General features: G+C 38.5%; 1 protein-coding gene across 2 annotated transcripts in view; it reads left to right on the top strand.

Moving 5' to 3' along the window:
• sorcs3a (sortilin related VPS10 domain containing receptor 3a) overlaps window positions 1-9,442 on the top strand; it is a 270,254-nt gene extending 260,812 nt beyond the window's left edge. For both annotated transcript variants that reach the window (XM_020594176.1, XM_020594177.1), the window contains 5 exons: window positions 3,014-3,145; window positions 3,239-3,338; window positions 5,699-5,804; window positions 6,650-6,810; window positions 8,119-9,442. In XM_020594176.1, coding sequence (XP_020449832.1) covers window positions 3,014-3,145; window positions 3,239-3,338; window positions 5,699-5,804; window positions 6,650-6,810; window positions 8,119-8,177 — 558 coding nt within the window. In that variant the 3' untranslated portion in view covers window positions 8,178-9,442. The remainder of the gene's footprint in view (window positions 1-3,013; window positions 3,146-3,238; window positions 3,339-5,698; window positions 5,805-6,649; window positions 6,811-8,118) is intronic.
• Window positions 9,443-11,794: the final 2,352 nt, after the last annotated feature.

Raw genomic sequence — 11,794 nt, 5'->3', positions numbered from 1 at the left:
GAAGGTCTGACTTTTGATAGCAGTCTAAGCTGAAAGAAGCATTAATGGAGTTATAGCCATGAACTTTGGTGCAACTCATACTTACCACAGCATCAGCTGTAATAACTTTACTGATCACTTACCATGTCATTCAGTTTGCTCAGTACCTAGGTTTGTACCCACAGTTACAGCCTCAGCTGTACTTTAAGTGTTTGTGCTAATTATCAGCTACATGATAAATTATAAGATGACAATCATGGTGGCCATTACACTTGCCAAACATCATAATTTTAGCATAGAGAATGTGAAGGTACATCATACCCTGCTTAATGTTGCTATGGGGGCCCCATTTTGGGAGATACGTGCTCTATTTACCTGTATACATTCTTGTTTTATTTGGCTACAAAAATTGCTTAAATCTCACTTTACTGACTGTGGTAATTCAGAATGGATAACCTTAGCTGACTGTAGCTAACTCATAGCAGGACCTAGAGATCCCGTCAACAAGAGTGACAGACTGAAAAATGACTCTGCACCCTGATCTCAGCTCTCAGTTTGGGAGCTAATGCTAGCTAGCAGCTGTCAGCAGATAACTCAGGCGCTGCAAATGAATACATTTCTGTCATGTCTGTGTTCAAACTGAACACTAAAGTGGACAGTTGGATGTAGTGGAAGCACACACTACTGTATGTAGCTGTATGGGATAGTATTTATTCTTTTAAATTAACATATAGACATTTATAGGGCATATAGGCTATTGGTTAAGGCGCGGCGCTCTCGCCGCTGCGGCCCAGGTTCAAGTCAGGATTGTGTCAGGAAAGGCATCCAGCGTAAAACGTGCCAAATGTCAACATGTGAGTCATCAGTATGACGATTTGCTGTGGCGACAAACGGGAAAAACTGAAAGTGACTTTTTTTTCTTACATATATAGGGTATTTATCTATAATGGATAATGAGCGTGATCTTCCAAAATGGTGCATTTACCCAAAATTGAAGACTGCATGACAGCAACTTCACATCCTCAAATGTCATTGGGAGTTAGTGTGACTGTAGTTTTCTTTATTTTTTCTGTACAGTAAATTGAGGAGGAGCACTTGACTATCCAGGTGAAGTTTTCATAGAATTGCATCTCTGAGGGGGACCCATATTAAATTTGTACTAAAACATATCACATTAAAAACATTTAATTTCTGTGCTGAGCTGCTTTGAAGCATATCTTCTTCGCAAATAAACTTGCAAAATACTGCACTGTGGAATCTTTCTATCAAATCAAAGGAAGCCAGGCTTTCTTGCAGCAGGTGACCTCTTCCTTGATGAGTGTTTCACCTCTCTTTCTGTTTGCCATCCCAATCAGATTTTTGTATCCAGCAGTAAATTTGCAGAGCATCAAAAGGGGACATTCCAGATCAGCCAGCCAGCTTTTTAAACTAATGACTGAGTGCAATGAGAACAAACATGGTCTGAGTGTATTGATTTTTTTCTGGGGCTATTGCCTCTGCTGTCATCCTGTTCACTTTATCTCCCCCTCTGCTGCCCCTTCCCTCATTGCAAGCCATGCCCACAGCTATCATTTGTCCACTACTTGGTACTCAACTAGTGATTTCTGTGCTTGATAATTGATGTGCTTTGGCTATACCTACTCCATTCTCCACCCAGGCCAAAGACAGAGCATAAAAACATCACTGGCTTTAAAATGAAGAGCAATCACCATCCAGGTCTTGCATCCCTCCACTTGTGTGAACTGGGAGCAAAGGAATTAAAATGCTTTTCTGGGGAGAAAAAACATTTGTTTGGCCCTTTTGTTTTTTATTAAACGAAAAATACACTTTGACATTCTTGAAAATTGAGGTGAAGCCAGAAAGGTTCACCAAATTGTTCTCTAGTGTTCTCTTTTTTCAAATAAACTGTATGAAGTCAATCTGGACGTGATATACTGTGTAATTCTAATATTACCATGCCTGCCTTTCTTCATTAAACAGCTACTTGGCCAGGTCAACCTTGTTACTGGTGAATTGCTTTTTACAGTATTGATGAATGCACAATGCCCATCAGAAAAACATTTCAAACTTTTGTGCTGACTTATGTTAGCATTAATGTCTGATGATTGTCGTGATTTAGAGGGTTCCTGTCATGAACTGAACTGTTCAAGAAATGTAAAATTTATTTGAATCTTTGTTAAAATAGTTTAAAATGAGAAATACTGATATCACACCTAGAGCGGTGAGGCTGTTGCATTTGTCTAAACAATTCTCTCTAATTCATCCTCACGACCACAGTTTTCACTCCTTTTACAGTTTTTCACTGAATTGTAGACACATCTGTGCTCTTGCTGACAGTAAAACTGTGGAAGCAAATGGATTCACAGAAGATGCACAATGAGCTGCAAAGTGACACGAATGCCAACCAACTGCCACATTGACTCCTGTGTAAACAGTATTAGGCAGGTGGTCATAATGTTATGGCTACTTGTAAGTGTAACATTTAAGGCATCAAAAACTTTGTAAAGAGGGTGAAATAAATCTGCTACTTGAAGATGATTACTAATGTCGGAACCAGTGCTGCTTTACTAGTTTAAGTGCTGAGTGTATGCAACCACTTAGCTTCCAGCAGGGACTCACAGGCATGCAATTATAGCTTGAGTGAGAATTTGAGTATGTAATCAAATTCTCTCAAGACTAAAAAGTAACTCTTCAAAGAACATTAAACTGAAAGTTATAGATCTAGTACTTCCATTTGAATGTAAAGCACACTCACTCTAACATATATCCAATGCACCCTGAGTACTTGAGTCTTCTAGTTTCTCTAGTAGGGAAGTTATTGTCACTCCCAAGATGTTGTTGTGCTTAGCTTGGTGCTTCACGGTGGAGAGCCTTGTCATTCCCCAGTGCAGTACATTACAAAATACTCCACGTATTAGTGTATGAGATTATGTCCACAGCACGCAGTCAGATGTTTTTAATTCACGAGGCTACACATAATAATCACCTCTTCCCAGTGTGATAGCTAATGAAGTGTATTTCTGCTGTGGTACAGGTGTCTGACTTCCCAGAGGAGCAGCTCCTGGTAGCTGTGTTCCCAGGAGTTCCAACAGCTGCTGAGCTCTTCCTGTTACCACACAAGAACCAGTCCAAGGGCAAGAAAAAGAGTGAGGAGGAGCTAGAGCAGGTAACGGAGGCTATGAATAGATCCAACCTCATGAATTGTTTAAATCTTATTATTATTCTGACTGAAATGTACCATGCTGTATCTGTTTAACAGGTATCTGATATTATCATAAATGCACTGAACCAAAACTTGGTGGACTTCGAGCTCAAGCCTGGTGTAAGGGTGATTGTGTACAACACACAGTTAACACTGGGTAAGAATTGTTTGCTCTCACTGCTTCCAACAATACAGTTAAAGGATAGGTTCTGGATTTTTCAAGTTGATCATAAACAATACTGACATGCCCATATGGGTGGTGCATTTTATTCCCAGTTTGTTCCAGCGTAGTTCCATGTGGAGAGTAGGAAACGTTGCAGCGACTAAGACTTATTCTCATGGACATGCTGGCACAACAGAATTGTTTTCAAACTTATTTTATGTCTGTCCTGGAAAAGGGATCTCTCCTCTTTTGTTCTTTTTGAAGTTTCCTCCATTTGTTACTTTCTGCTAAAAAAATTTTGGGGGAAGTTTTTCTTTATCCAGTTCAAGGGTCTAAGGACAGAGGGTGTCGTATGCTGTACAGACTGTTATGCCTCTTGAGGCACATTTGTCATTTGTCAATTTGTCATATTAGACTATTCAAATAAAAGTTGACTTGAAACCAACTTTAAAAATCCCAAGCTTACCTTTAAGTCATCAACCATAGTATTAACTTGAGGGGGTAATTACAACATTCGGTTATACCCTAACATTTTCTATTTTCTATTTCAAAGTGTCAAGTAACAGAACTGTAATAACTGTTTTGACAACAACAATTTTTCTTTGGTTCACCAATTAAAATTCTTGTCAGCCTGCCTCCATCCCAGACAAAAGAACACAGGGGAGTAGGGGAGGGGATGGATTTTAAGTGGAGCTCCTTGAGATGAGGGATCTTTTATGCCTGCCATCAAAAGCCGAACATCTGTTCTATTTCTTTTACAGCTATCCAACCACAAAATGAGTGTTACACTGAGTATAATTATGTTGATTATTTAGTCCTTGAGAAAGAATACTGTACAATTTAAGGGCAGAAGCAGAATTCAGAATTGTTTGAGGAATCAACATCAGTTTTTAACTACTGTTAATGGGAGGGTTGGGTGGCCCTCAGGTGCACTCATACCAAAATACTGGTACAATAAATATCAAATCAGTGGTGGATTCATGGAGCCACAGTGATTGCAAATAATACATCTCGTCTGGGAAGCTCTACTTTTTATTGGTTTAGGTCTTGGGTAGATCTTAAATGGTATTCGTTGCTTGGCTGTTTTGATTAGGCACAGTCTATGGGGAAACACACCCAAGAGGTGTCTGTAGCTCATAGTGCTTGATGTTAACCGCCTGACAGGCTCTGTGATCTTCTGTGATGTGCTGCGCTCTAATGACATTGGAGGCGTATCCAGCTGTTTATACTATCATATTTCTATTGAGAAAGGTCAACAACACATGTGCCTGAGCTGAAGGGCTTGGGAGGAGCACAGAAACAATGGGAAATGCACTGTGATTTTGCTGCAATGACAAACATTAATGCATCTTTCAAAATAAAGTTATTGACTTAAAAGTGGACGCTATGTGAGCAAAACTATGTACCGTGAGATTAATCATAGCACATGTTTGCTTGCTCGGGTTATTCTTGGGTTCTTCACATTGTGCAAATATAAGTGGATTTAACCATTTCAGATCTACTTGAAATATATACATTACCAGCTGCTAACACCTTATTTGCCCAGCAGTAGAAAACAACAATTTACATTACCACAGCCATGACATTTGAGATATTAATTATTTTAGTTTTTATTGTATATGCAGAGTACATATTCTTGTCACCATTTTTCACAGCACTCTGCTAATCAGTAATAGGTGGCAATGTGCTAACTGCAACCCTGAAATGTAGAGACTATGGTTGTAAACACTATAGAACTTATTTATTTTTTAATCTTTTGTGACAAAGTGAATGCAATTAGTATGTTTGGTCTGAAGGATGCTCTGTGTTTTAAGACAAACTCAGTTCATTAGAAGCAGAAATTACCTTCCAGTAACATTATGATGTAAATGTACCAGATCTAGAAACTGTTGGAATTTTTTTTTTCATGTTCAGGCAACCCAAGGCTTCCAGCACTTTAACATAGTGTAACTTTATTGAACATAGCTGTACTTTACTTCAGATCAGTCCTGTTTCCTGACACACCAACCTCAACCCTCCGCTAACAGGGATTTTGTTGCTCTATAAACTTTGTCACCTTCTACCTTTGCTCATCACAAGAGGTCACCTACTGTAACTATGACACATTGGTCATAATAACCTGCCACACATGACACATGGGCTTGTTTTTTTTATAGGAGGACAATCTCATTGTGGGACAGTGTACATTCCCTTACATCACACTATTAACGTGCAACATTTTGACATTTTGGCACTTGCTGGACATGTTGACCTAAAAAGTTCAAATGAACAAAACAAACCAGAAGTTGGATGGCAAAATTAAAGCACATGAAACAATTACACAATCCTTGCTGTCTTCTCTTCGCTTCCCACAGCGCCCTTGGTGGACTCCAACCCCAGACACAGCAGTTCAGCTATGCTGATGCTCCTATCAGTGGTCTTCCTGGGCCTAGCAGTGTTCCTCATCTACAAATTCAAGAGGTACACATATTTGTGATTGCTTCCACCTGCCGCACATACAGCGTGATTATATAAAACCCTAGTATTTATCTATTACCATATTCTTCATTATTAATGATTCCAGATGAGCACAGTCTGGACCAATAAATTACATTTGTGCTCAGGAATTTGATGTGACAAGTCGATTGTAGACATACTTCTAGCGGGATTCCAATGCATGAGGCGCACGCACCCCAGTGATAAAATGCAGAGAAAACGGCCATTAAATGGTTTAATATGCAGTCACTGTGCCTCTGCTGTTATTTGTTGAATAAATTATTCATAAACAAATGATTCTCTTGAAAAGTCTGAGAAAAACAGAAAAGCTGTCATTAATTATGGATGTGAAATTGTTCCCATTAGCCGAAAGAGGATACATTTTTTTAAGAAATCTAACAGTTGACAAAACACAGCAGTTAATAACCAAAATGAATTGCAATTGGAAATAAATTGGATAGTAAATAAATAAATCTACATCTATTAAATGTTATAAATATAGATGGGAAAAGATACCAATGTTACTGTAATCCCCCCCAATAGGTTACTGAGATATAATTACAGTCAGGACAGACGTGTCAGTTGGCATGATCAGCACAGAACAACAGAGATTAGCTGTGAAGTGCATGCATGTTATTGTTTTTAAGAATATTTTCTCATTTCAAACTTTCAGAGTGTTGAAAATAATGACTTGAAAAGCAATCCTTAATATTTTGCCCTCAGTCTGAGAAAGATTTAAATTTCTCTCAAAATTTTGCCAGAAACTCAAGATGTCTTATTAACATTGCTCTGATGTGCATTTGTATGTCTCATTTTTTGCAAATCCTTAGAAAAATACCCTGGATCAACATATATGCTGAGGTGAACCAGGAGAAGGAGCAGGAGATGATTGGTTCGGTAGGCCAGGGCGACAGCACGCCTAAAATCACTCTGAGTGAGTTCTCCACATCCAAAGAACTCATGGAGAAGGAACTGGATGCCAGGGTCAAAAGTAAGTGGAGAGCTTAATTATTCCGGTTAGTAGGTGTACTGAAGCACAAAAGTTTACCTGCTGAAGTTACTGTTAATTGTAAAGACAGCTCCTTCAAAGGGCTTTTGGTTGTCTGGTCTACAACGTTGTTTCTTTGGTTTTAGAGACTAAGTAGCCCTGGTAATACACTGGATAAATGTGTGTGTATGTTCACTCCCTGGGCATACTTTAGCTACTCAATTTGAAATATTTTTGAACAGAGAACTGGTAACTTAATCTCCTCTAGCATTTCTTAGCAATTATCATGAGAGGAGGAAAGCCGAGGGAGCTGCATGGAAGAGAAAGTCCTGGAAGTGGTTTAACGTAGTAATATAATAATATATTCCAGCAAGACCTGCAGCATTGAGAACAATGAATAATTAATAAAACCAACATCTTTAAGCATGCAGCCTCAGGATTCAATAGGCCAACAGGGGCACAGTGGCAACAGCCTTAATCACTTGACCATTTGGTCACAATATGCCTTGTTTAAAATAAAATTCTTCAAACAGCAAAAAACAACAGGCTGTCAAAAGCAAATTGGACAAATACTGCTTACTCTGACCTTATACAGTGCACAGAGTCCATTTTCCATCATTACCAGCAGAAAGTGGAATCCTTAGATTCATTTGGCTCTGATGTGGCTATTTACAAGACAGATGAAGCTCCTGTAGTTTCACATTTTTAGAGGCATTGCTGCCTCTGACCTGGGTGCTAGACTTCATAAGAGTTACAGAGAACAGAAATATGTCTTACACGGTAGTGGCCATCAGTATTCTGATTTATTTCCAGCTGAATATTGTTCAATGTCCATTGTTAGCTTTTGCATAGATGTCATCCTCCACAGCTGATACAGTTGGTTAGAAAATCATGTAGCCGCTGGACTTTAGGGTGGTACAGGAGGTTATAGCTCATACTGAACAGGAAAATGTAATAGTAAATGCTGATAGAAATGAGTCATTCATTCATGTCATGTACTATGGAGCTGCATGTTAGCAGCTTCCCCCATGTCTCTACATCATATAGCAAAGAAAGAATGACTTTCAAAACTAATATTCAGTGTTAAAATTGTTATTCGGCATGTGCCCATTATAAGGCTTCATAATTAAAAAGATGAAAATTCATTCATTGCTCATTTCCATGCTATTTAACATCTTACAAGCACATTGGAAATTCAGTGATTAACACGAGGTGTCATTGTCAAAGAAGCATTTAAGTGGCCACACTCAACTAACCTTCTTTGTTCTTGGCTTTTCCTTTTTCTTCTTTGTTTCATATATTTCTGCTCAGGGGGAGTCGGAAACGCCTGCGAGAGCACAAGGGAGATTCCTAACTGTACTAGTGTGTAAAGGCAGACAGCGCAACAATTTATGTACAGAGCAAAGTATTACAGTGTCGGGGGTTCTCTTTTTCTGTTTTGTTTTGTAATTCTCAACACAACTGATGTTAATAGTTTTCTAAGGGACCTCATTTATACAATCTTGCATGGATGTCTCATTCAATAACATCCATGCAGCAAATGTCAATTTACTCAATGAGATCACTGTAATTACTGGCAAAACGTATTCAGTTTTGAGGATGTATAAGCTTCATGATAACATTCATTTGCAGAGTCTTATTTCATATGTTATGTTTTTTATTTTTTTCCTATTGCTGTACCAACTGGAGGTCACTCTAGAATTGCATTGTACGTGTTACAATGACAATAAAGGATTATCTTATCTTATCTTATCTTATCAGAGTGTAATACCTTTTGCTGAAACCTGTGAAGAGTTGTGTAAATTTCCTAAGAGGTTCGCTTTGAAATTCATTTCTGCCTATATATAGACTATAATGTCAGTCAAACAGGGAATATTATTGAAATGTACAATAGTATCATCAGTTCTGTTAAATGTATATATTATTACTTTCAACATGAGTACCATGGCAACAGCAGAAGATCTCACAATGGTCTGTTTCTGAAAGTGTTTAAACAGTCAAACATTACTTAAAGAAATCAACTGTTTTTCTAAGGTCCTTGACTTGTGCATGTTCTTACTGAGGAAACAATTTCTGTGCTGTAGATAAGCAAGTGTTGTAAATAGTTATTTTCTAACCATTCATCAAACAAGCCCAGGTGATTTTGCTTAGACTTTTGTTCTGCTCTCATTTTTTTCATTTCCTGTTGGGCAATGTGTACAGCATCCAGCGGAAAGGGTTAATCGGTTAACGCAGGTAGTACTGTATCGACACATTACAGATTTAATTTCCCTCCATTTCCCGCCGTTGGAAGTGAAATGACATTGAACAATATGAATGTGATTATGTTCAGTGTGTTTATATTTTCATTATTAGACAAATACAGCAGGTATTAAACATTTTTACATCGATGAGAAACATCACTGCATTACATTTTGCCTTTGAGTCTGCGGCTTTTATAGTTCCAATTGGCCTCAGAACACAAGCTGAATCAATAGGACAGTATTATTCTAGTGTGGCTACCAGTGATCAAATTCATAATATTCACATGTTGAGAAAGATGATGATATCCCATTATAGGTTACATTTACATCCTCTCAAATACAGTGCCTTGCGAAAGTATTCGGCCCCCTTGAACTTTGCGACCTTTTGCCACATTTCAGGCTTCAAACATAAAAATATAAAACTGTAATTTTTTGTGAAGAATCAACAACAAGTGGGACACAATCATGAAGTGGAACGAAATTTATTGGATATTTCAAACTTTTTTAACAAATAAAAAACTGAAAAATTGGGCGTGCAAAATTATTCAGCCCCCTTAAGTTAATACTTGGTAGCGCCACCTTTTGCTGCGATTACAGCTGTAAGTCACTTGGGGTATGTCTCTATCAGTTTTGCACATCGAGAGACTGAAATTTTTGCCCATGCCTCCTTGCAAAACAGCTCGAGCTCAGTGAGGTTGGATGGAGAGCATTTGTGAACAGCAGTTTTCAGTTCTTTCCACAGATTCTCGAGTGGATTCAGGTCTGGACTTTGACTTGGCCATTCTAACACCTGGATATGTTTATTTGTGAACCATTCCATTGTAGATTTTGCTTTATGTTTTGGATCAGTGTCTTGTTGGAAGACAAATCTCCGTCCCAGTCTCAGGTCTTTTGCAGACTCCATCAGGTTTCCTTCCAGAATGGTCCTGTATTGGGCTCCATCCATCTTCCCATCAATTTGAACCATCTTCCCTGTCCTGGTCAGCTGAAACCAAAATCGAACTTTTTGGCAACAATGCAAAACGTTATGTTTGGCGTAAAAGCAACACAGCTCATCACCCTGAACACTCCATCCCCACTGTCAAACATGGTGGTGGCAGCATCATGGTTTGGGGCTGCTTTTCTTCAGCAGGGACAGGGAAGATGGTTCAAATTGATGGGAAGATGGATGGAGCCAAATACAGGACCATTCTGGAAGGAAACCTGATGGAGTCTGCAAAAGACCTGAGACTGGGACGGAGATTTGTCTTCCAACAAGACAATGATCCAAAACATAAAGCAAAATCTACAATGGAATGGTTCACAAATAAACATATCCAGGTGTTAGAATGGTCAAGTCAAAGTCCAGACCTGAATCCAATCGAGAATCTGTGGAAAGAACTGACAACTGCTGTTCACAAACGCTCTCCATCCAACCTCACTGAGCTCGAGCTGTTTTGCAAGGAGGCATGGGCAAAAATTTCAGTCTCTCGATGTGCAAAACTGATAGAGACATACCCCAAGCGATTTACAGCTGTAATCGCAGCAAAAGGTGGCGCTACAACGTATTAACTTAAGGGGGTTGAATAATTTTGCACGCCCAATTTTTCAGTTTTTTATTTGTTAAAAAAGTTTGAAATATCCAATAAATTTCGTTCCACTTCATGATTGTGTCCCACTTGTTGTTGATTCTTCACAAAAAATTACAGTTTTATATCTTTATGTTTGAAGCCTGAAATGTGGCAAAAGGTCGCAAAGTTCAAGGGGGCCGAATACTTTCGCAAGGCACTGTACCAATAGGGCTAAGGTTGGGCTCTGATATCTGGTCCCATTTTGGATTTGGTTTCTGTTTGGCTATATACCCCTATTTTCTAAGCTCTAATACTAATCTCTTATTAAACATGTTACTCTTTGTCTCTTTTTTCAGACATTCATGGTGCCAATAGGATGAGTCCTAATGAGTTTGATGGTCTCCTGACTTTTACTCTAGTAGCAAATGGTTAACATTAATAGTTTAGGTGAATAGGTGAAATGTCTTGACAGTTATTAGATGGATTGCCATGAAATTTGACACAAACGTTTGACCCTCTCAGGATGAATATAAGTAATGATTTTGATCTTTTAATCTAGCATCATCATTAGGTCAAAAACCTGTCCAGTGCTTTGGTTTCCCATCATCCTCAGCCGCGCTGTATATTATATGCTGTTAGCATACCAACATGCTACTGTACGCTAAGATGGTGAACATAGTAAACATTATAGCCTACCTGATAAACAGCAGCATGTTTGTGTCTTAGCATGCTAGTGTTAGCTTATAGCTCAAAGCCAGGTAAGCAATTTACAGCCTAACAAAGCTGCTAGCATGGCTGTAGACTGCTGGTTGTGTTCTTGTTTATTACCGAAACACATTAGGCAGAGTTCAGATAAAGCACCTCAACCCCATCAGATTTATACTGTTGCTGGTCTTAATAATTTGACCGCTCTTTTTTTTTATTATTATTTAAATGTAGTTCCTAGTTCATGCTAAAATTAAAGCCTCGTGCTTTTGTACCCAACTCTAACTAGTTCTATGAAATATTGGTATTTTGAGGATATAATTAGCATTTCAAGTTATATGTATATGACAGTAATTACCCTTATCAATGCAGTGTTTCTTACTTCCCTTCTGCTCCAGTTTAGTTTGTTAGCTGCCGCAGAGTTTCGCAATGACTTGGCCACTTCAAAATACAAAGACTAGAACAATTAGTTTTTATTTTAACCTTTTA

The sequence above is a fragment of the Monopterus albus genome, unplaced genomic scaffold (genome assembly GCF_001952655.1).
Source record: "Monopterus albus unplaced genomic scaffold, M_albus_1.0 scaffold22.1, whole genome shotgun sequence".
Taxonomy (NCBI): domain Eukaryota; kingdom Metazoa; phylum Chordata; class Actinopteri; order Synbranchiformes; family Synbranchidae; genus Monopterus; species Monopterus albus.
Note: the sequence above shows the minus strand (reverse complement) of the source record. Positions and strands in the feature narration are given on the sequence as shown.